The sequence below is a fragment of the Myotis davidii genome, unplaced genomic scaffold (assembly GCF_000327345.1).
Source record: "Myotis davidii unplaced genomic scaffold, ASM32734v1 scaffold749, whole genome shotgun sequence".
Classification (NCBI taxonomy): domain Eukaryota; kingdom Metazoa; phylum Chordata; class Mammalia; order Chiroptera; family Vespertilionidae; genus Myotis; species Myotis davidii.
Window position 1 is genome coordinate 1,501,169 of NW_006300030.1, and position 21,795 is coordinate 1,522,963.

A 21,795-nucleotide genomic window follows, 5' to 3' on the forward strand; every position below is an offset into this window, starting at 1 on the left:
TTATTTATTTATTTATTTATTTATTTAATGTTTTTATTGGTTTTAGAGAGTGAGGAAAGGAGAGAGATAGAGATATTTTATTGATGAAAGAGGAACATCAACATCAATCAGCTGCCTCCTGCATGTCCCCTGCTGGGGATCAAGCCCGCAACCTGGGAATTGAACCTGTTAGCTCTTGGTGCATGGGTCAATGCGCAACCACTGAGTCACACTGGCTGAGCTACAGAATTTATTGAGAACAACAATATTCAGAGGAGGCTAAGAATGTGGCACTCTTTGTCCACCTTAATGAGAGCAAAGATGAACAGATAAGTGAATAGTCTAGAAATAACCCCTGAGTTTGTTTATATTACCTCTCTGAACTGAACCCCCCCGAATACTCCCTTTTGTGCTATTTATGGCTTCACCACCATGTCTTCCTGGTATCGTCCAGAACCTCTGTGAACCCAGTGGCTGGTCAAATCTATGTAGGAATTCTGGCTGCTCAGAAACACCTACAGCACAACCTCTAGTACCACAAGGGACATGGCAGTACCAGGCCATCATCATTAAGTACCAAATCACAAGGGGAATGATTCAGATGGGAGATCTCCTGGTTCTCCTTTTACCATTCTTCCCATCGGTCTTTGCCAGAGAATCTAGGGCCCTCAGTAATTACAAAGTTTATAGCTCTGATTGCCGTCCATATTTAGTTCCCTCTGTACATGTTGTACCTCAAATATCAGCACCTGTCCTCTTTTACTCACTCTACAGACTTTCCCAGCAATCTTATATGAGGTCCCAAAGAAATAGGTAGTGAGGTTGATGAAGCACAACCTCCAAGACAAGATCCAATGGGAGGGGCACACACTGAAAGACCCTCAAAGGGTATTCGTATGTACCTCAAAGAGCAATCACCTTCCATGAAGAAAACCCAGATGGACAACTCTGGACCTATACTGTCTGATAGGAGGGATCTATTTGAGGACACTAACTTGATCCTATGTCTTTAAACTGGCCAATTCCCCCAGCCATCAGTCCAATGCTCAAAGTAAATGGATGGCTGCTCTGGTACATTGTGTGTATAGCCGGGAGTACCAAATGAAATAGTTTGGCTCTCTTTGGCTCTTGATTCCCTGCCCCTGCCTCCTACTGTACTCTTCTCTTGGGGCATGGACTTCCGATTTCTCTTCACAACATCTTGCATTTACCCCTAATATTATCTCTGCTTCCACCTCTCTGAGTTGACACTTCTGCCTGGTTCATACCAGCTCCCACAACACCTGACATTACCTACTAATGGCAGGTATTTCTCCCCCAGCCCTGTTAATAGGAACCACATATAAGAAACTTACATATCAGAAAAAAAAGAAACTAACATACCAGCCTATTATCTACTGTAATGACTACAGCTTCATAGAAACTTTCACTTCTTTGTCCCACAAAGTCCCAATCTGGTTACACTCTGGAGAAAGGTCTCTAGGGAGCAGTCAGAATGCATGTAAGTATGAACACTTAAGACTGACAGGGTGCAGTAAAAAAGAGGTGTGGAGTGCCATTAAAACTAGGCAGCTATAAATACATATTTATCTAATTGTCTTGCTAATGGACTTTGATCTCTGCGCTGTGTTACCTATGTTTCTTCTCTATTTGTCCCTCACTGTAACCTGTCTGGATATTGGCTGGATCCTTGAACTTGCTGGCTATATTCTTGGCTTACCTCTTCCACTTGGCATTTTAACAATGGCCCATATTCTCTTCCCCCGCCTACCCCCCATCCTGCTTACTCAATGTGGAATGATCAGGTCCTTCTCCCCCAACTGCCACCCTTTGCTCTGTTTCAAGGTCTAGCTTTCTTTGAACACTTCACCAAAACTGACCAGAAACAATGCTCTGAATGCCGCTCCCATTTAACAACTGATTCCTTTGAACAGGGCTAATACCCCAATGGGGAAGTTAGAAGAAGATGGTTAATTAATAGGGGAAAGAAATGAGGCAAAGAGATAGTAGGATGAACCATGGAGGGAGAGGAAGGATTGTCAAGCTGTTCCAGTAATATTTGGGGATTAAACACTTGAAAGAATGAGGATGATTGGTAAATGGAAATCTATGAGAACAAAAATAAAGTGTGTGGAGGTGAGAATTGAATATAGGAAAAGATTATTGGTGTAATAGAGGGGAGGTACATGATGGGAGTGAAGGCTAGAAAGATGGAAGCAGAGTCATTCCAAGGTGAAATTATAAGGTGGGCAACTAAAAAATCAGTTAACAAAGTACTGACATTAAAGGGCACTTTCATATTTCTTGCCTTTAAGAAAGGTATATTCTGAAAGATGGCTTAAATATGTACAAAAATAGCTACACAATAAGACAGTCTATTGGTCACAACAACATTACAAATAAGTGTTATGGGGATTTAAAAAAAAGGATGCCATGATAGTCAACACTTAGTGCTATACCTTGTATGGACTATGTATGTACTTAACAAAGTCCTTTTGGGAGAGATGACATTGAAAAGTGTATTGTAATACATATGTGATATTCACACTGTAGAACTGATGTTTAATTTTCTACTAGTGATTCCCAATTGGTGGATGCACATTAGAATCATCTGGGAAGCTTTTAGAATGACTAATGTCCAGACTCCACATTGAGAGATTCTGGTACAGTTGATCTGGAATAACCTGGGCATTAGTATTTTCCTAAAGCTCTCAGATAATTCTAGAGAGTAGCCAAGTTTGAGAAACCTCTGGTGTGTATGTAAGTTTTCACTTTCGAATGGTTAAGGGGCTTAGAATTCAAGGGGAGAAATGAAAACTTGGGAAGTAGGATGTACAACTTCTAGGTGTAACATTGGGACACTAACACATCTTGGATAATTTCCTCTAATCAAGACCATAAAAAATGGCATATACTCCTAGCCAGTTTGGCTCAGTGGATTGAGCATTGGCCACGGACTGAAGGGTCCTGGGTTCCATTCTGGTCAAGGGCACATACCCGTGTTGTGGGCTCCATCCCCACTGTGGGGTGTGCAGAGGACAGCAATTAGTAATTCTCTCTCATCATTGATGTTTCAATCTCTCCCTCTCCCTTCCTCTCTGAAATAAAAAAAGGCATAAAAATCTCTACCAGTTGAGTATTATCTTTATGTTCAATCATCATTAGAGCAATGCAAATTAAAACCACAATGAGATATCACCTCACATCTGTAAGAATGACTATCATCAATAAATCAATAAGCAAATGATGTGGAAGATGTGAAGAAAGGGACCCCTTCATGCACTGTTGGTGGAATTGCAAATTGGTGAGGCTACTATGGAAAACAGTATGGAGGGTCCTCAAAAAAGTTAAAAATAGAGCTACCACATGACCCAGTAGTTCTACTTCTGGGTATATATCTGAAGAAATCCAAAACTCCAATTTGAAAAGATACACACACCACTATGTTTGTTGCAGCATTATTTACAAAAGCCAAGATATGGAAGCAGCCCAAGTGCCCATCAATAGATGAATGGATTAAAAATGGTGATACATATATACAATGAAATATTACTTGGCTATAAAAAGAATGAAATCTCACCATTTGTGACAACATGGATGGACCTAGTGGGTATTATGCTAAGTGAAATTAGACAAAGACAAATACCATATGATTTCACTTATACAGTGGGGCCTTGACTTAAGAGTGTCCCGTGCCAAACTGGTTAGGGCTGAAATCTAAAGAACAAAATAAATGAACAAACAAAACAGAAACAGACTCATAGGTAGTACGGATGGAGGGTGGGGTTAGGGAGATGAGTGAGAAAGGTGGCGGGATTAAGAAGTATAAATTGTTAGTGTTGTGAGATGTAAAGTGCAGCATAGGGAATATAATCAATAATATTATAATAACTATATGGTGCCAAGTGGGTACTAAACTTATCTGGGGGATCACTTCACAAATTATATAAATGTCTAACCATTATGTTGTACACCTGAAACTATTTGTTGGTATGCTAACATCTGGTATCTTCTATGATGAATCTATAGTATTGGTTTTAATATAAAGAGTAAAAACTCTGGTCCTGTTGTCAACTAATTGTTTATCACTTCACAAATTATATAAATGTCTAACCATTATGTTGTACACCTGAAACTATTTGTTGGTATGCTAACATGAATCAACCCTTAGACCTCACATACTGTATTGGTTTTCATATAAAGAGTAAAAACTCTGGTCCTGTTGTCAACTAATTGTTTAACTGGAAGGATGATGGGGCAGAAATAAAATATATTGAGGATGGTAAGACTTAAAGAACAGTGATGAAATACAATAAACCATTCAGCTCCTAGCATCATTGCTGCTAAATAAATGTTTTTTTGAAAGAATGAATTTAAAAATATTTATGGAAATGACCATAATGATACATAAATTACTAAATACCATATGTCAGGCACTATTATTTTTAGTTCTTTTTACATGTTATCTTTTTAAAAAATATATTTTTATTCATTTCAGGGAGGATGAGAGAGGAAGAGAGAGAAACATCAATGTTGAGAGAGAATCATTGATTGGCTGCCTCCTGCATTCCCCACACTGGGGATGGAGCCCACAACTTGGGCATGTGCCCTTGACCACAATTGAACCCAGGACCCTTCAGTCCGCAGGCCAATGCTCTATCCTTTGATCCAAACCAGCTAGGGCCTTGTTATCTCTTTTTAATCAACACACTCATCTATTAGGTAGGTATTGTGATCCCCCATTTCACAGATGAAGAACTGAAATCCAGAAAGATTAAGTAATTATAGTATTGCAGCCCTGCCCTCTAGTTCACCAGGAGCACGTGGCAAGTTCCTTAGGTACCTAATTTCATAGTGTAACTGGTCAACCATACTCCTTGAGCAAACCAGGCCTAAGCTAGTCTGTCCATTTATGGTACCACCTGCTGGAGATGGGACTGCTTTGTTAATCTTTTCCTACTACTATCTTTTCCAGCATTTTTATGAATGACTCCTCACTCCAAAATCTGTGGTATCACTTCCCAGAGTACTTCCTCAGCCTTAACTAAGGACAGGAATAGGTGTGGGCAAGGCTATTAGTTATAATGTTAACTTGGACACTCTAGCCCAGGTATGGGTTCTGGTCCTCTGGATTCTGCCTTGGCTCTCATCTCTGCTCCTTTATCCACAGCAAAATCTCTTGGCTCCTGTGTCCAGTCATTCTGCAGTTTATTGCCTCTGTGGGAAGTCAGAGTAAGAATTCTACCATTAATTCTAAGATGCAATGTTTTAAAAAAATTACTGCTAAGAAAAATAAATACACCCAATGATAATTGCATGGTGCCATCAACTGAAAGATGCATCCCTGTTTCAGAGAAGTTAAAGTGAAAAGAAACCATCTTAAAATGGTGAAATATAGCATGTAAGTGTGTTTTGATAGATTTTTCTAACAGTTGGGGCTCTTCATAGCCAGCTTTTCTCATGATCATCGCTATTGCCCACTTGCAATGTCTTGTCCCTCCTTTCAGGTGCTATGAACTGTAGTAGCTGCTGTCACAAATAGAACCCTCCTCCAAAAGCTGGTGGAGTGTGTATTTTGGGTGTGGTGGTTAGCACAGGGAAGTAGGTGGTAGAGGGTGCTAAGGGTGGATGCGGTCAGAGGAGTATGGAACATACCTTTTTTTTTTTTACTACTCCATGATATAGAAATATTTCCACCCCTCACCCCAAAAAGTTCCTTCCTGCTCCTTTGTAGTTATTTTCTAGCCCAAGCCCCAGCTTCTGGCAACGACTAATCTGCTCTCTATTGCTCTAGTTTTAACTTAAAGAATCCGTATCAATGGAATTATGCAGTATGTGGTATTTTGTGTCTAGAATATTTCACCGGCATACTGTTTTGAGACATTTTCATGCTGTTGCATGTGTTAGCTGTTGATTCCTTCTTATTGCAGAATAGCATTCCTTTGAATGTATCATACCACAGTTTGCTTATCCATTCATTAGTTGATATACATTTGGGTTATTTCCTTAACCCAGTGGGGCACCATTGAGTTTTTCATTACTAAATATGATTTTAACTATAGGGTCGTGTTTTTTTTGTTTTTATTTTTTAAATATATTTTATTGATTTTTTACAGAGAGGAAGGGAGACGGATAGAAAGCTAGAAACATCAACGAGAGAGAAACATCAATCAGCTGCCTCCTGCACACCCCCTACTGGGGATGTGCCCGCAACCAAGGTACATGCCCTTCACCGGAATCGAACCTGGGACCCTTTAGTCTGCAGGCCGACGCTCTATCCACTGAGCCAAACCAGTTAGGGTCATTTTATTTTTTTGAAAATACTTTTTCTGAGTTTGTTGTCTTTTGCTGTGGGTGTTGGATTTTGTCAAATGCTTTTAGTATGGTCCCATGCTTATCTTCTTTAGCCTATTAATATGGTGGATTATATTGATTGATTTGGAGGTATTGAACCACCCTTGCATACCACTTTATTATGACATGCAATTCTTTTTATACATTGTTGGTTGCAATTTGCTAGTACTTTGTAAGAAATGTTGTGTCTAGGTTCATGATAGATATTAGTGTGTAATTTTTCTTTGCAGCCTGACTGGTTTGGGGCAATGCTGCCCTCATAAAACAAGTTGGGAAGTATTCTCTCACCTTCCATTTTATGGAAGATACTGTCCAGAATTTGTTTCAATGCTTCTTTAAATATTTGGTGACTCTCCAGTGAGTTTATCAGGGCCTGGAGATTTCGGTTTTTATTTCACCGAGTTTTATACTCTGTGTTTTCATTTCCACTCAGTTCAAAACACTTTCTAAATTCCCTTGTAATTTTTTCTTTGATTCTGTGAGTTATTTACAATTGTGTTTTTTAATTTCCAGCATTTGGGAATTTTTGTGATTGATTTCTATTTCCATTTGTTTGTTATCAGGGAACATTCACTGTATGCTTCTAATACTTTTAGATCTATTCAGATTTGTTTGATGTCCCAGATCTGTTTTAGTACATGTTCCAAATGGATTTTAAAAGAGCATGTATGCATTCTGAAGTGTAGGATGGAGTGATTCATAAATTTACATTAGGTCATATTAGTTGATTGTGTTCAAGCTTACTATTACTTTACTGATTTTCTGTCTACTTAATCCAACAATTACAGATGATGATGTGTGGAAATCAGTACTTTAAAAATGTCACTCCTTTGTCTTCTGGATTGCATTATTTGTAATAGAAAGTCTGTAGTTACTCTTCTTGTTGTTCATTATATAATAACTTGGGGGGGGCAGCTTTTAACATATTCCTTTATCATTGCTTCTCAGAAATTTGATTATGATGTGCCTTGGTGTAGTTTTCTGCTGGGTTCATGAGCTCCTTGGATCTGTGTGTTTTCTTGTTTCCATCAAATTTGGAAAAATTTTGGCCATTATTTCTTGAAATATCTGCCCTTCCCCCAAAGACCTTATCGATGCTCTAATTAAAGATATATTAGTTTTCTTGGTACTGCCCCACTAGTCAGTCACTGATGCTCTCTTCTTTTTTAAAAAGTGTTTTCTTTTTATTTAATCTTTGGATCATAAGTACTGTGATGTCTTCAAGGTCACTGACATTTTTTTCTATGTCTAATCTGCTGTTAATGTCATCAGTATATTTTAAATTTCAGATATTGTATTTTTCATCTCAAGAAATTCCACTTGGGTCTTGTTTTCTTCTTTCTCTCCTCATTATGGCTATATTTTCTTCTACATTCTTGAGTGTCTGGAGCACATTTATAATAGCTGGCTTAGAAGCTTTATTGTTTTATCATCTCTGTCATTTCTAGGTTTATTTCTATTGATTGATTTTCTTCGATAGAAGTGGATTATATTTTCTGCACGTATGGTAATTCTTGTGGACTGCAGGACACTGGATTTTTATATTGTGGGTGCTGGCTTTTGTTATATTCCTTAAAAAACATTGGCCTCTGATGTGATGTGCAGTTAAGTTAGTTGGAATTAGTTTGATCCCTTTGAGGCTTGCTTTTCTACTTCGTTGGGGTGAGTCAGAGCAGCCTTCAGTCAAAGATAATTTAGCCCCACTATTTGGATGATTCCCTTCAGAAGACTCTATCCCATGCTCGATATACGCCCATCCCTGCGTGAGTTCTGGGCATTGCATGGCCCGTTGCTTTATGGTAGTTCTTAACTCAGCCTGGGGAGGAGTTTCATCCAAACATATGCAGATGAGGATTCAGCCAGTGGTTTGAAAGGACCCTTTGGCAGATCTCTTGAGATTTCCCCCTAAACATCTTTCTCCTTTCTTGTATTCTGCCCACCCGTTGCTTCCTCAATCCCCTGAACTGTAATCTCTTTTCCCTCACTGTTTGGGTTTCCTGTATTTAGGCTGTGTCCTGGAAACTGCCTCCAGGTAGTAATCCAGGGCTAGTGCTCACCTCATTTGTTTCCTTTCTCTTAGGAGCCATAGCCTGTTGCTGCCTGTTGCCCTATGTTTGAAAAATAGTTGTTTCATATATTTTGCCTTTTTTTTTTCTAGCTCTTTATGGTGGGACAGAAGTTCCTGTAGCAGTTACTCCTTCAAGCTCGAAGCAACAATCCACTATATGTTTTCACCATTCCCTATTACGGAAAATGTGTACTTCCTTATGATCTTCAAGGCCACTTTCTCCTCTTGCAAAATCCTGTTTCATAAAAATTAAAAGTGAAATGTATATATTACTTTTGGGACAGTTCACGTTTGCACTGAAGGTACAAAAGCAATGGTAGGTTTGCTGATGCGCTGGCATGAATCGAAGCAGTGGCACAAACTGTAACAGTAATCATCATCTTCCTTCCCATGCTCTCCCCCACACACAGCGGCCAGGTTCACTTAACAAATGTTCCTAATAATGAGTAAACATTATTATTAATTTTATCAAAACTTGACACTTGAGCAGGCATCTTTTTAATATTCCGTGGGATGAAACAGGAAGTGTACTTAAAGCACGTGTGCTGCATACTAAAGCAGGATGCCTGGCTTTAGGGAAAGCACCAAGTGACTGAATTGCAAGTTGAAGTAGCTCTTTTATTTTTTTTTTAATGAGCCACAAGACAAATTATTGTCATTTAGACTTGGGTATTTGGGAGATGTCTTCTTAAAGAAAATGACTGACCATATTTGTTGCTAGTGATAAAATGTGAGCTTTCAGTAAAAATTAACATTTTACAATTAGCAAATTGTATCCACCATCATGAGCTTATTACCCTCCTAATAAAATCATGCATGGGTAAAAGATCCATTCAAAGTTCAAAACAGACCAATGGATTTTTAATGTAATAGTATAAGAAGTTTGTGGATATGGTTTCAGATCCACATTGCAATTAACTTTTAGAAAACTACCACTTGTCATGTTTGGGTATAGTATCAAAAAAGAACGCCCACGGTTATCTGATTAAGGTATTCTTCTCTCTTCCAACTACATATCTGTGTGAAGCTAGATTTTCTTCATATACATCAAACAAAATAACATGTTACAACAGATTGAATGTAGAAGCATGAGAACCCAGGATTCTTTTATTTAGGCTAGACATTATAGAGGTTGCAATAGTGTAAAAGAATGCCACCCTTGCCCAGCCGATGTGACTCAGTGGTTGAGTGTCGACCCATGCACCAAGAGATCGCTGGTTCGATTGCTGGTTGGGGCACATGCCTGGGTTGCGGGCTTGTTCCCAGATATGGAGCGTCCAGGAGGCAGCTGGTTGATGTTTCTCTCTCATCAATGTTTCTATCTTTCCCTTCCTCACTCTCTAAAATCAATAAAAAATACATTTTTTAAAAATGTCACTGTTATTTTTAAGTTTTTGGAAAACATCTTTTTCACAATAATAATTATTTGAGTTAGTACATACTGTGTTTGTTATTGTTATTTTAAAATGAACTAATCATTTAAAAATTATTTTGTTTTAATTTCTAGTATGGTAAATATTGATAGCTATCACCCACATACACAAAACTTTTCTTAGGTCCTCAAGCCTTTTTAAGAGAAGGAAGGGGTTCTGAGACCAGAAAGTTTGAGTTATCTGTTCTTTAAAGATGACATGGATCTCAGCAATAAAAACACCTGGTTCTGGTGCCTTTTAAATAGGGGACCTACAATCACCTCTTTTCTCTCTCTGCTATAATTGCTTATTTCAGTTTTCTACTTTTTGTTGAACAGTTTTGATAGATTAAAGTTTTGTTAGGAAAGCATATCTTTTGGGTTTCTGGATTTATTGCTGTTGATTCACAGGTTATATATCGTATTTCCTTTAATACTTTTTGTATCTTGGTTATTTCTCTTTTCTTATTCCTCATCTTGATTGTTTTTCCTCCTGAACTCCCTCTTTATTTCATTCATTTTACACATTCCACTAATAAAACCGTGGAAAAGCTTTGGGACAAAGAGAACAGAGGGGAGAACACAGTTGACAAGAAATGGCAAGGAAGAAGGAAGGGGGTGATGTGCTGTAGGGGCTGCCTCCCTCATTGGATCACTGTGAAAGTTCAAGAGATAAAGATGTCAGTGGGGATTGTTGTTGGTCTCTCAGCACAAGCTTCACAGGGCGATTGGTATTTGTAGATTCACCAGGGTCCAAACCCTGCCTCTCAACTCTTAACATCCTTCTATTCCATTTTGCTCGTGTAACCAGGCGTGGCTCAGGCTCTGGAGTAAATGGCTAACTATGTTCACAGAAATGACTGACACGGAAGCTGAATGGCAGTTCCCTAACAAATGAACCAGAATATCCATGTCTACCTGTCAAAGCATTGCTTTTCTTTGCAGAGAAGTGTTTGTGGTTTCCTAGGGACTGCTTTTGGAGATGCCTTTGTAATATGGAGGAAGGCAGGATTTGTCAGAGGGACTGAAATGAGGTTGCAACAGACACTCCTGTGATCCCATGGGGAGCTCTGGAGCTAGAATGGCCACTTAGAAGTGACCCAAGTTAGAGCAATGGCCCTGCCCCTTGGAATCTCCATGTCAGTCAGTCACTGGTTGTGGGGGCCCCTGTCGCCATTTCTGAGTCAGGTCCCTGCACCTTGGGGCTATGCCCTGTGAGGGAATGCCGGTGGGCTCCTTACATCCAGAACTTGGGGGCTGGGTGCCTTGGCCCTGAAGAGAGTGTTTGGACAGAATATCATAGCCTCACTACAAACGTATGAGTTGTTAAGGTGCATCCTGAATTCAGAAATGTTAAAATGTGAAAAATAGTGCACCTTGAAAAGGTAGGAAGTTGGAGTGCGGATTCGGTGGTGGATTTTGGTATGGAGATGCACACTGGACTGCAGGAAGGACCAGAGTAGAGAACTGGGAATCCAGGGGCCTCAGGGTTTTTCTCCATTGTCTGCCACTCATGATTCTTCTTGCAAATCTGTTTTATTCCTGTCTTGATATTCCAACTTTCTTTGCCAAACCACTTAGAAAAGCCCACACAGGAGGTGGATAATGGACAATGCTGTGCGGGTGTTTAAAAACAGGCTCTCTGGAGGAAAATAAGTGTGTGCATATATTCATATAATTTTTACTGATATAAAGAATATGGAGGACACAATTTATAAATAATAATGAACGGTGCAATATCTTTATTGTAAATTCCATCCAACCAATCAATTCTCACAGAATGCTAGTCTAACCGATTTTTGCAGAACTCATATCCCTAGCCAATCTGTGATGGGAGAGTCTGGCTTTAACATGAACACTGGTTGATATTTTTGCATAAATTAATGAGTGAGACAAAAGTGAAGCACGAAGATGTATATTCGAACTTCCCTTGCTTGTCAATGATGTGAGAAACTTCTTTACCGAATCAGATAATAGTTTTCCAATCCTGGAAGAATATCTCCTCAAGCCTTTGTCCTCTTTGCTATGTAACAGCTACAGACATGGCACTTTCACATTTAATTTATATCAGTGATTCTCAAATAGAGAGAGATGGTGCTGCTCAGGGGACATTCGGCAATGTGCAGGGACATTTTTGGTTGTCAGAACTGTAGAAGGCGTGTTACTAGCATCTAATGTATAGAGTCAGGGACCACCCTACCCCCAAGAAAGAAATATTTTGCCCAAGGTTGAGAAACCCTGGCCTGTATTATGAACATTTTCTCTATAAACTTTTAAAGTTTATACAATCAACAAGACAATAAGTCAAGTCCCGATTTGTAGCATTTACCAATTTTTGTGGCACAAATTCTTCCGCTGTGGTTGATTTCAATTCAAGTATGACCTCCTCAAGTGTGGAATGGGTAGGAGATAAGCAGTAGCCACATTATATAGTATTTAACTCCAAGAGCATAAATAGTAGTAAAATATAGTAATATGATTAGTAATAGGTTCTGTGTATTTATTACCTTTGTTTATATACAGGTAATGTGTTTAATTGTAAACAATTTAACTTTTAATAATGGCTGTATTTAATAGCTGACTCACAAAATTCTTAAAAATTTAGCAATGGGCTCTTGCAGGTCACAGTGGCCTGGTCTGGATCCAGCGTGCCACTGACATAACTCCACCGTTAATTTCTGGGGAACTGGCTCTGACTGCCCAGACGGCATTGGTACCTGCCCATGGTATAACCACACAAAGCAAGCACTTGAATGTGGGTGGATCCAAAGGGAACCTGCCCCTTTCCATTAAGAAATTGATAGATCCAGTCGTCCTACTTCTAGGAATATATCCTAAGAAACCCAGAACACCAATCAGAAAGAATGTATGCACCCCTATGTTCATAGCAGCACAATTTACAATAGCTAAGATCTGGAAACAGCCCAAGTGCCCATCAGTAGATGAGTGGATAAAAAAGCTGTGGTACAGGTACTCCATGGAATACTATGCAGCAGTAAAAAAGAAGGATCTCTTACCCTTTGAGAGAGCATGGAGGGACCTGGAGTATTAAGCTAAACAAAATAAGCCTGTCTGAGAAAGATAAGTAAGGATCTGGCTTTATTTAACATACAGTAATTGAGATGTCCTGTGAGGAAGTTTCTGGATCTGAACTAGCAGGTACAATCAGATACAATAATGTTATTAAAAATGAAGCATGTGGCCCTGGCCGGTTTAGCTCAGTGGATGGAGCGTTGGCCTGCAGACTGAAGAGTCCCAGGTTTGATTCCGGTCAAGGGCATGTACCTTGGTTGCGGGCATATCCCCAGTAGGAGGTGTGCAGACGGCAGCTGATCGATGTTTCTCTCTCATCGATGTTTCTCTCTATCCTTCTCCCTTCCTCTCTGTAAAAAGTCAATAAAATATATATTTTTTAAAAATGAAGCATGTGGACCTCTACACGACTCAAGACTCGTGTTTCATCCAGTCCACGTTCGTTTCTATCGGTAGTAATGGAAACTACAGGTGCGCTTCCGGAGGGCACCGCCAGGGGGCGCCCATCTACGGCGGCTCCGTCAACAACAGGCGCCCGGTGCGCTCTCTTCCCTCCTGTTGCTCACCTCAGCTTCCGCCGGAAGCGGCCCCTGTTGGGCTCGCAGTTTCTGGTGGGTTTTCCGTGCAGGGCCTGGGGAAACTTGGCCAAGGAACTGGAGAGGGATATTCGAGCTTAAACCCGGGCTACGATGTGGACGTTCTGAAAGCGGAGACGCTCCGGAAGCAGCTGGGGGCGGACCGGGAGCCGTTGGTGGGGGGCCCGGTGTGTGTGGGGAAGCGGAGAGGGACCCTAGTCCGGAGGTCTGGGGGTTGCGGGCGGCGTGGGATTTAGAGAGCCCCCCCTTTTTTCCTGGAGCGGCCCCTCGGTTCTCCCCAGACGCCTTAGGCGGGAGGAAGCGGGAGTCGCAGGGAAACTCCAGGTGTTGACAACACCCCCGCTGCCCCTGTTCACTCGCAGGTTCCCAGCCCACCTGCCGCTGTTGTGCCCGTCCCTCTGGTCGTTCACTCAGGCTTTGTGCCCATCCGAAACTTAAAGGAAGGGCTTTTAAAAATCAGAATCAGCTTTTAAAAATCTTCGATTCCTTCCTACTGATAAACCTGTTCTTTATATTACGCATTCCCCCCCCCCCCCCCCCCAATACACGCAGCTGTTGGTCCGCTCTGAAAGGACGGCTGAAACCGTGGTGGGGAAACCGTGAAGAAAGAGGAAAGAAAGATGACGTGATTCGGGAACTTTAACTTGATCTCCATTGCTTTATTCCATAACAATAACTTAAAATCATTGAGGATTCCAAAGGGCTTTTGTGTTTATCGATGTTTTTACTGTATTAGAAGTTAAAACTGACCACCTTTAAAAGTATTTATGCATTCATTGGTTATTTGAAAGTATTGGTTCAACTGAGTTATGCAGATAGTCAAAATGTTGATGTGTCTCATTATGTTTAGTGAGGCAGGTGACTGTCCTTTGCTCCGAAGTTCAGAAACCAGTGATACCCACAACCCCTTTACTTAACTCCACGTTTACCTAAAGAAACAGATCCTTTAAAACAGCAGTTTGCAACCTGTGGGTCGCGACCCCTTTGGCGGTCGAACGACCCTTTCACAGGGGTTGCCTAAGACCATCAGAAAACACATATAATTACATATTGTTTTTATGATTAATCACTATGCTTTAATTATGTTCAAGGACCTGACACCTTGCTTGTAACAATGAAATGGGGGGTCACCAGAACATGAACTGTATTAAAGGGTCGCGGCATTAGGAAGGTTGAGAACCACTGCTTAAAGCATGTTTCGAGATTGGGGAGGGAGCAAATAAATAATTTTGTTCTCAGTTCCTTGTTGTATTATGAAAAAAATCCTTGAAATCAACAACAATACAACTTGCATTCCTCAAGAGTGCTCACTCTGGAATGGGATTTTATTCTGGGTTTGTCTAAAAAACTGCCTGCCTTCGTAATGCTGACACCTAGTCTCCAGTAGGCTTATCTGCGTCATCTGCTGGATTGCAGACTCTGAGAGACAAATCTCATCTGAGCCTGAGCTAGCTAAGTCAGTCAGTCAAATCCACTTCACCTGTGGTTTGCTGAATCAGTGAATTTTGCTGTATACCTGTCACCATGGAAGTATGTCTCTTAAAGTGTCAGTATGTTTGGCAGTGAAAAAAAAAGCCTTTGTTTCTAAAAGTTATGGAATGTGTTTGCCAATCTAGGGGATGCTAATTACTCAGGTTTAGCTTTTCTCCCTACATGTCCCTCCAGAATTTGGCAGTGCTTAATGAGTAAGTCATGGTAATACATTTCTTTGCATAAATCCAGTAAGACCAGTTCCAAACTATGTGGTCTTACTGACCAAGACTTTGACTGGAATGACATGTCTAAGAGAGACAAGCCTGGATTCTGGATGTCACCAGAATGCCTTACAGAACTGAGACTGACTCTCAAACTGATCAAAGCCAATCAAAAGCCACTGGCAGAAAGGACCTGACACCTTGCTTGGTCACAGGGAAAGACTGAAGGTTGCTTTCCTGAAACACAACAATAAATGAACCTCAGAACACCTTTGGGGACCTCAAGGATGTAATGACTCGATAGCCTAACGGCAAATGGGCCTTGGCTTCTCTGCCCTGAGGGGCTGACTGCTGACTAAAAGTCAACCTAAAGATTCCTTATGAATAAGGAAGATTCTAGCTAAACAAATTAGATCAATTGCTACTCTTGTAGTGTTTATGCAAACAAGTCAAACTAAAACTGGACTTAATACAGTCTCCTTAAACATGACGGAGAAAAGTTGTGTTTCAATGAAAACTACAATGCCCAGTTGTGGGTATTGGACCCGGGTGCAGTTAACTGTCTTCAAAGTTTTGTTTTTAAGTCTGTGTCTGTGTGTGCCATACAGCATCTGATGATATCACCAGAGATGTTCTAACTGCAATCAGATTGTCACTGCTTTCATTCCAGCCAAGCCTTGCATATGGAAATCTTCACAACTGGCTTATGATTTGCTGTGTACATTAACCTTTCTTGCTTCTGTTATCATAGAATATGTGCCTATGTCCACAAAATATAGACCTCACTTTAGAAACCATCTGCATCACCGTCCTCTGAAATGAGACTCAGCGATCTGGACTTAGGGCTAAGTCAGTGAAAGATGAATGTTCTATGGGCTTCACTTGAAACTGCTTTCCCTTTTCTGTCCAAACAAGTCAGACAGAGAAGGCCCACAGTTTCTCATGGGGGAAAGCTTCGAATATTTCCTTAGCTTAATTTAGATTAACTATGGAGGACGAAAAGACTTCAGACAGTTACAACACACCTACCTCCAGGGAAGCCATTCCTCTAACCTAATCGGGGAAACTAATTAATCTTTCCCTTTATCAAATGGGTTTTGCTTCTCACTAGACCTTTAGTTGTTATAAGTGTCCTCACTGTTCAATTGTGCTTTTTAACCTTGTCAGATTGGTCATTTCCAGACTACAGCAAGGACGCCAGTTTGTCCAAAGAGTCATCCTCCTGGGCATCATCACCCATGTCACCTCCCAGGGGACACCAGACTCACCTGGACTTTGCAGAATTCCTCTTCTCTGCATTGCACTCCTTTCCTTTTTGCTTCCCCTTTCCTCTGGCAGACAGGGAGAGCCTCTGAACCTTGGGACAGGTAGGTTTATACCCCTTGGTGGCAGGAAGCAGTTACCATAAGACAGACCCGTCTGTTTCTCCTTTATAAGATTACAGGAGGTGTTTTCCCCCCTCGGGGGGAATGATACCATTGTAATAACCTGGTTATTAATTAACTGGAAAGGAACAAAGGGAAGGCCAAATATTATAGACCCAGTAAAGAAGCAATAAAAATAGTCTGAGAAAGACACCTGAAAGCCAGCCAGATTGGAAACACCGAGGCCTAGGTGCTCCCAGGTTTTCATCCACTCCTTTCCAGTTTTCCAGGGGAGATCATGTCAGGACTTTTCCTTTAGATCAAAAGATACACACATACCAACTAACCAAGACTCCTAAATCTAATCACATAACCCCTAAGGCCAGAAGCACACTAGACAGGAAAAATGAAAGGGACAATTCTAATGCTGCTGTTCCTTAAACTTGTATTGAACGCCCCTCTTGTCCCATTTTAGCTCCCTAAGGGAATGAAGATGCATGTAAAGTCAGCCTGATGGTGTTCTTTCCAAATTGTGTCTTAAATCTCTGAAAATGTGACTTTGAGACTTGGGAAGGTGAAGCTAGGACAAAGGAATACTGATGGCTCATTTTACATGCCTGCCTCCTTGTTTATTCATGAGCAGAGCTAGACTAAGAAACCTTTCCATGAAAATGGAAAACTTGTCTGCAGTAGCATAATGCTTAATGTTGACCTTCTATCCTCTCCTGCCAGGAAGGGAAGGAACGGTGTAGGTAGGGTAAGAAAAGACCTTGGGAAACGGGATGAACAGGAGTTTCCTAAGTTCGTAAGGTTCTCTCTGACAGGCTGTTCACAGAGTGTGTGCTAGATTAGTGCATCTATGTCACCAGCATTTGAGTCTGTCTGCTTCTGTCCTCAGTTTCCTCTTTCAACTACTTCCCTTCTATAACCTGTAGAATTTGTAAGCCCAGTTTTCCTTGCTTATGCCTATGAAGAATTGACCAAAATAACTGAGTTTTTGAATACTATCATATGTCTCTAGTTGGAGGTGTGTGTGTGTGGTTTTTAATAGAGCAATAACAAATGCCTTAAAATTATTTAATATCTTTACATCTACTTTTAGAGTAAATCCTTTATAAAAGATCATGAATAGTTTCTCACATAGTCAAGCCACTAATTTTTAAAGTATTACATAAATTTGAAAATATTACCTAGAGGTACTTTACATTGAATAAATCTAGAGTATACTTAGTTCAAATATTTAGAAAGACCTTTATTTAACTATTATTCATAATTACTCTGCTGTGAATTTGAATATATAAATGTAAATTTGCTTAGTTAATAAGTGGTTGATAGCTGTCCACTCTCTGCAAAAGTGTATCTGAATATCCAGGAGAATAATACCTGAAAAAGAAAATTTTTATTAGATACTGGTGAAAAGATTTAGCCCAGTAGGCACAAAAGATTCAATAAAAGGTTGTTTTTATCTGAAATAATTCTATGAATCAAACCTCTGAATAATTATGCTCCAGTAATGCTTGTGCACAAGGTTAGAGCCTACCAAGCAAAGAACATTGCCCTGGCCATGTGGCTCAGTTCATTGGAGTGGCATCCCATACACCAAAAGGTTTCAGGCTCGATTTCCTGTCAGAGCACATACCTACGTTGCAGACTTGATCCCCTGTGAGGTCCATATGGGAGGCAACTGATCGATATTTCTCTCTCCCCCTTCTTTCCTCTGTTCCTTTTTCTAAACATATCCTCAGGTGAGGATTAAAAAGAAAGAACACCAACTCACTCGACTGTGCTAAATAAATAACAAGACACTTAAGGGCTATCAGTGCAGTGGCAAAGAATGGATATTTTCAAAGTAAGTTACGTGGACCCAGTGATAGTATTTTATTAAAGCAACTTGTTTTATTATGTCAAGTGACTGATGTTGCTTTAATGATCATAACTAATAGATTTTTTCATAAGTTAGACAACATAATCTATCATTACTAATCAACTTCTGCATTCAGATTGTTTTAGGGATTATTCTCAATGCATGTTTTAATTAGGTCTGGTCACATAAAAAAATTTTGGGGAGTATAATTCATATTATAGAACTACTTCATAAGTGTTTTACAACTATTCCATCCTACATACCTAGGAAGTTAATTGATTTCATTTGTTCTTGGGCATCTATAAATTTATATTTATAAATAGAACATTTTATAAAAGATTTAGTATAAAGGTATTAAATATATTTATTTATATATTATAGGATGATTCATATACCATGGAAAGAACTTACATACATATAAAATATGTTAAATAAAATTTGGCAGACATTCTAGAATATAATAAATGAATAAAAAGCTATATTGTAATTTAAAACTTTCCAAAACACTTAAAATAGCAAATACTCATAAGGTGTTTTCTCCAGATAAAACCTAAAGTTCGAGACTTGCTTTGTCTTTTGTTAGTTATCTTTATCCTTGGATGCTTGACTTAAAAATTCATAATTGAGAGTATACTAATTTCTTCCATAATTTGTCAAGTTATAGGACAAAACAGAGCTGTATTTTCTCAATAGTGTGTTCTTATAGGTAGCCGTAGTTAAACAGATACAGACAAATGTAAAAAGCTACCTTAAAGAATGCTTTTTCTCTAAAGGCCTACTCTAGAAAAGTCCTTCACAAGTGGATAGCTTCAAAGTATTCACAACTGCTTTCTCTGAGTTAGTCACAAATTTTAAAGTAGGCCTCACCTTCCTAGACCTTATAAATATGTCAGACACAAAGGTATTTATTTTTTTTTTAATTTTATTGATTTTTTTACAGAGAGGAAGGGAGAGGGATAGAGAGCTAGAAACATCAATGAAAGAGAAACATGGATCAGCTGTCTCCTGTACACTCCCCACCGGGGATGTGCCTACTACCATGGTACGTGCCCTTGACTGGAATTGAACCTGGGACCCTTCAGCCCGCCGGCCGACACTCTCTCCCAGGGGTCCTCAGACTTTTTAAACGGGGCCAGTTCACTGTCCCTCAGACCGTTGGAGGGCCGGACTATAGTTTAAAAAAAAACAACTATGAACAAATTCCTATGCACACTGCACGTATCTTATTTTGAAGTGAAAAAACAAAACGGGAACAAATACAATATTTGTATTTGTATGTGGCCCACGGGCCGTAGTTTGAGGACCCCTGCTCTATCCACTGAGCCAAACCGGTCAGGGCAAGAAAGGTATTTTTTAATGTCAATACAAATAAAAACCCAAACTTTAAAAATTGTGCTACTATATGGTAGTTACTAACCACATATTCCTTATAAAAGAATTGAACCTCCAAAAAACAGGAAATTCCTTTTTTTTCTGCCCATCAACCACTGTTATTCCAATTTATCTCTCTGGCTTTTTAAAAAAAATAGTTGTTCAAACTTAAAAAAAATAGATATCTCTATTGATTTCAGAGAGGAAGGGAGAGGAAGAGAGAGAAACATCAATGATGAGAGAATCACTGATTGGCTGCCTTCTGCACACCCCCAAGTGGAGATTGAGCCCACCTCCTAGGCATGTGCCCTTGGCCAGAATCAAACCTGGGACCCTCCAGTCCACAGGTTTATCCACTGAGCAAAACCGGCTAGGGCTCTCTATGGTGTTAAGAATATAATTGAATTAACCTTACCATAGATCCATGTTGGATTTGGGTTATTATACAGTTCTCATATCAGAAATGTGTCAAGTGGAAGACTTATATGCATGCCTCTCTCCCCAAATTAGAAGATTCTAAAAGCATCTTCCCCTCCCTAGTTTAGGCAGAGGTTAAGAAGACAAAAGAGTTCCAAAAATATCTCTGGCTGTGGCGTGGACAAGGACTAGAATTTAAATCTTCTAACCTCTAGTCCTGGGTGCCTTCTCTCTCATCATACCAACTACCTTCATTAGAAATTTTTAAAGATTATTAAAATTGGAAGGCAGTATGAAGTAGATATTTAGGCTAAAAAGAGCAGAGAGAATGTGATCATTGGTAATTTGTCTTATAAAGAATTAGTTCTAAAAGAGACATTAAGTGATTCTTAAAAATATGATTGTAAAAATAAAACCATTTAAAGGTTATATTGGTCTCTTCATAAACAATGTTTCAAAGATTTCTATAAAACACCATTTTATAGAACCTAATGCTTTAAAAAATTTATCAGAAATTTGAACAAGTCAGCTAACCAAAATTCTTCACGATGATTAGCCAATCCTATCTAATAAAAGAGGAACGTGGTAATTAGCCGTACGGCCACTACACTTCCCATCGGCTAATCAGCGAGATATGCAAATTAATTGACAGCCAAGATGGCGGCTAGTTTGCATATGTCAGCCCTAAGCCTCAGGCTGGGGCCTGGGCGGCGGAGCCAGACAGCAATCATTGATGGCGGAGGCGGCGGTGGGGACATGGGGGTGCCCCGGTCCAGGCCTAAAGCCTTGGCCAGAGGCATTAGGCTTGGGCCGGGGAGGAGCCAGCCAGGGATCATTGATGGCGGTGACAGCAGCTGTGGGGAGCTGGGTGTGCCCTGGCCCAGGCCTAAAACCTCAGCCTGAGGCTTTAGGCCTGGGCCGGGGAGGAGCCAGCCAGCGATTGTTGATGGTGGCAGCGATGGGGACCCAGGGTGGAGCCAGCCAGTGATCCTTGATGGCAGTGGCGGCAGGGAGCTGGCGGTGCCCTGTCCCATTCCTAAAACCTCAGCCTGAGGCTCTAGGTTTGGGCCGGGGAGGAGCCAGGCAGCGATCATTGAGCCAGCGATCATTGATGGCAGCCCAGGCCTAACCCCTCGGCCTGAGGCTTTAAGCTTGGGCCAAGTAGGAGCCAGCCAGCGATCGTTGATGGTGGCAGCGGTGGGGAGCTGGGGGTGCCCTGGCCCAGGGCTAATGACTCGCCAGAGGGGTTAGGCCCGGGCAGGGGCCATACCAGCAATTGGTGTGAACTACAGAGGAAACACCTTTTCTGACTGCTGATTGGCTAAGCTCCCTGTATGCCTCTGGTAATATTCTTAGTAACTTGGGTAATGAGAGTCCAAATAGGTGATCTAGGGTTTTTTTACTACACTCCTGGAGAAAAAAAGGAAGGTCTGCTGCTGGAGGGTTAAGAAATGTCATATCCTGCCCTAGCTGGTTTGGCTCAGTGGGTAATGCCTCGGCCTGCCCAACACAGATTCTGGGTTCAATTCTGACTAAGGGCATGTACCTATGTTGCAGGTTCCTCGCTGACCTGGGCCCAGGTCAGGGCTCATGCAGGAGGCAACCAATCAAAGTGTTCCCCTCACTTTGATGTTTCTCTCTGTC

General features: G+C 40.5%; 1 protein-coding gene across 3 annotated transcripts in view; it reads right to left on the reverse strand.

Moving 5' to 3' along the window:
* Positions 1 to 17,730: 17,730 nt before the first annotated feature.
* Positions 17,731 to 21,795, reverse strand: part of LOC102753737 (sperm-associated antigen 6) — a 64,679-nt gene continuing 60,614 nt past the window's right edge. For 2 of the 3 annotated variants that reach the window (XM_006776174.2, XM_006776175.2), the window contains one exon: positions 17,731 to 17,882. In XM_006776174.2, coding sequence (XP_006776237.1) covers positions 17,813 to 17,882 — 70 coding nt within the window. In that variant the 3' untranslated portion in view covers positions 17,731 to 17,812. The remainder of the gene's footprint in view (positions 17,883 to 21,795) is intronic. The other variant, XM_015572056.1, reaches the window with a different exon arrangement.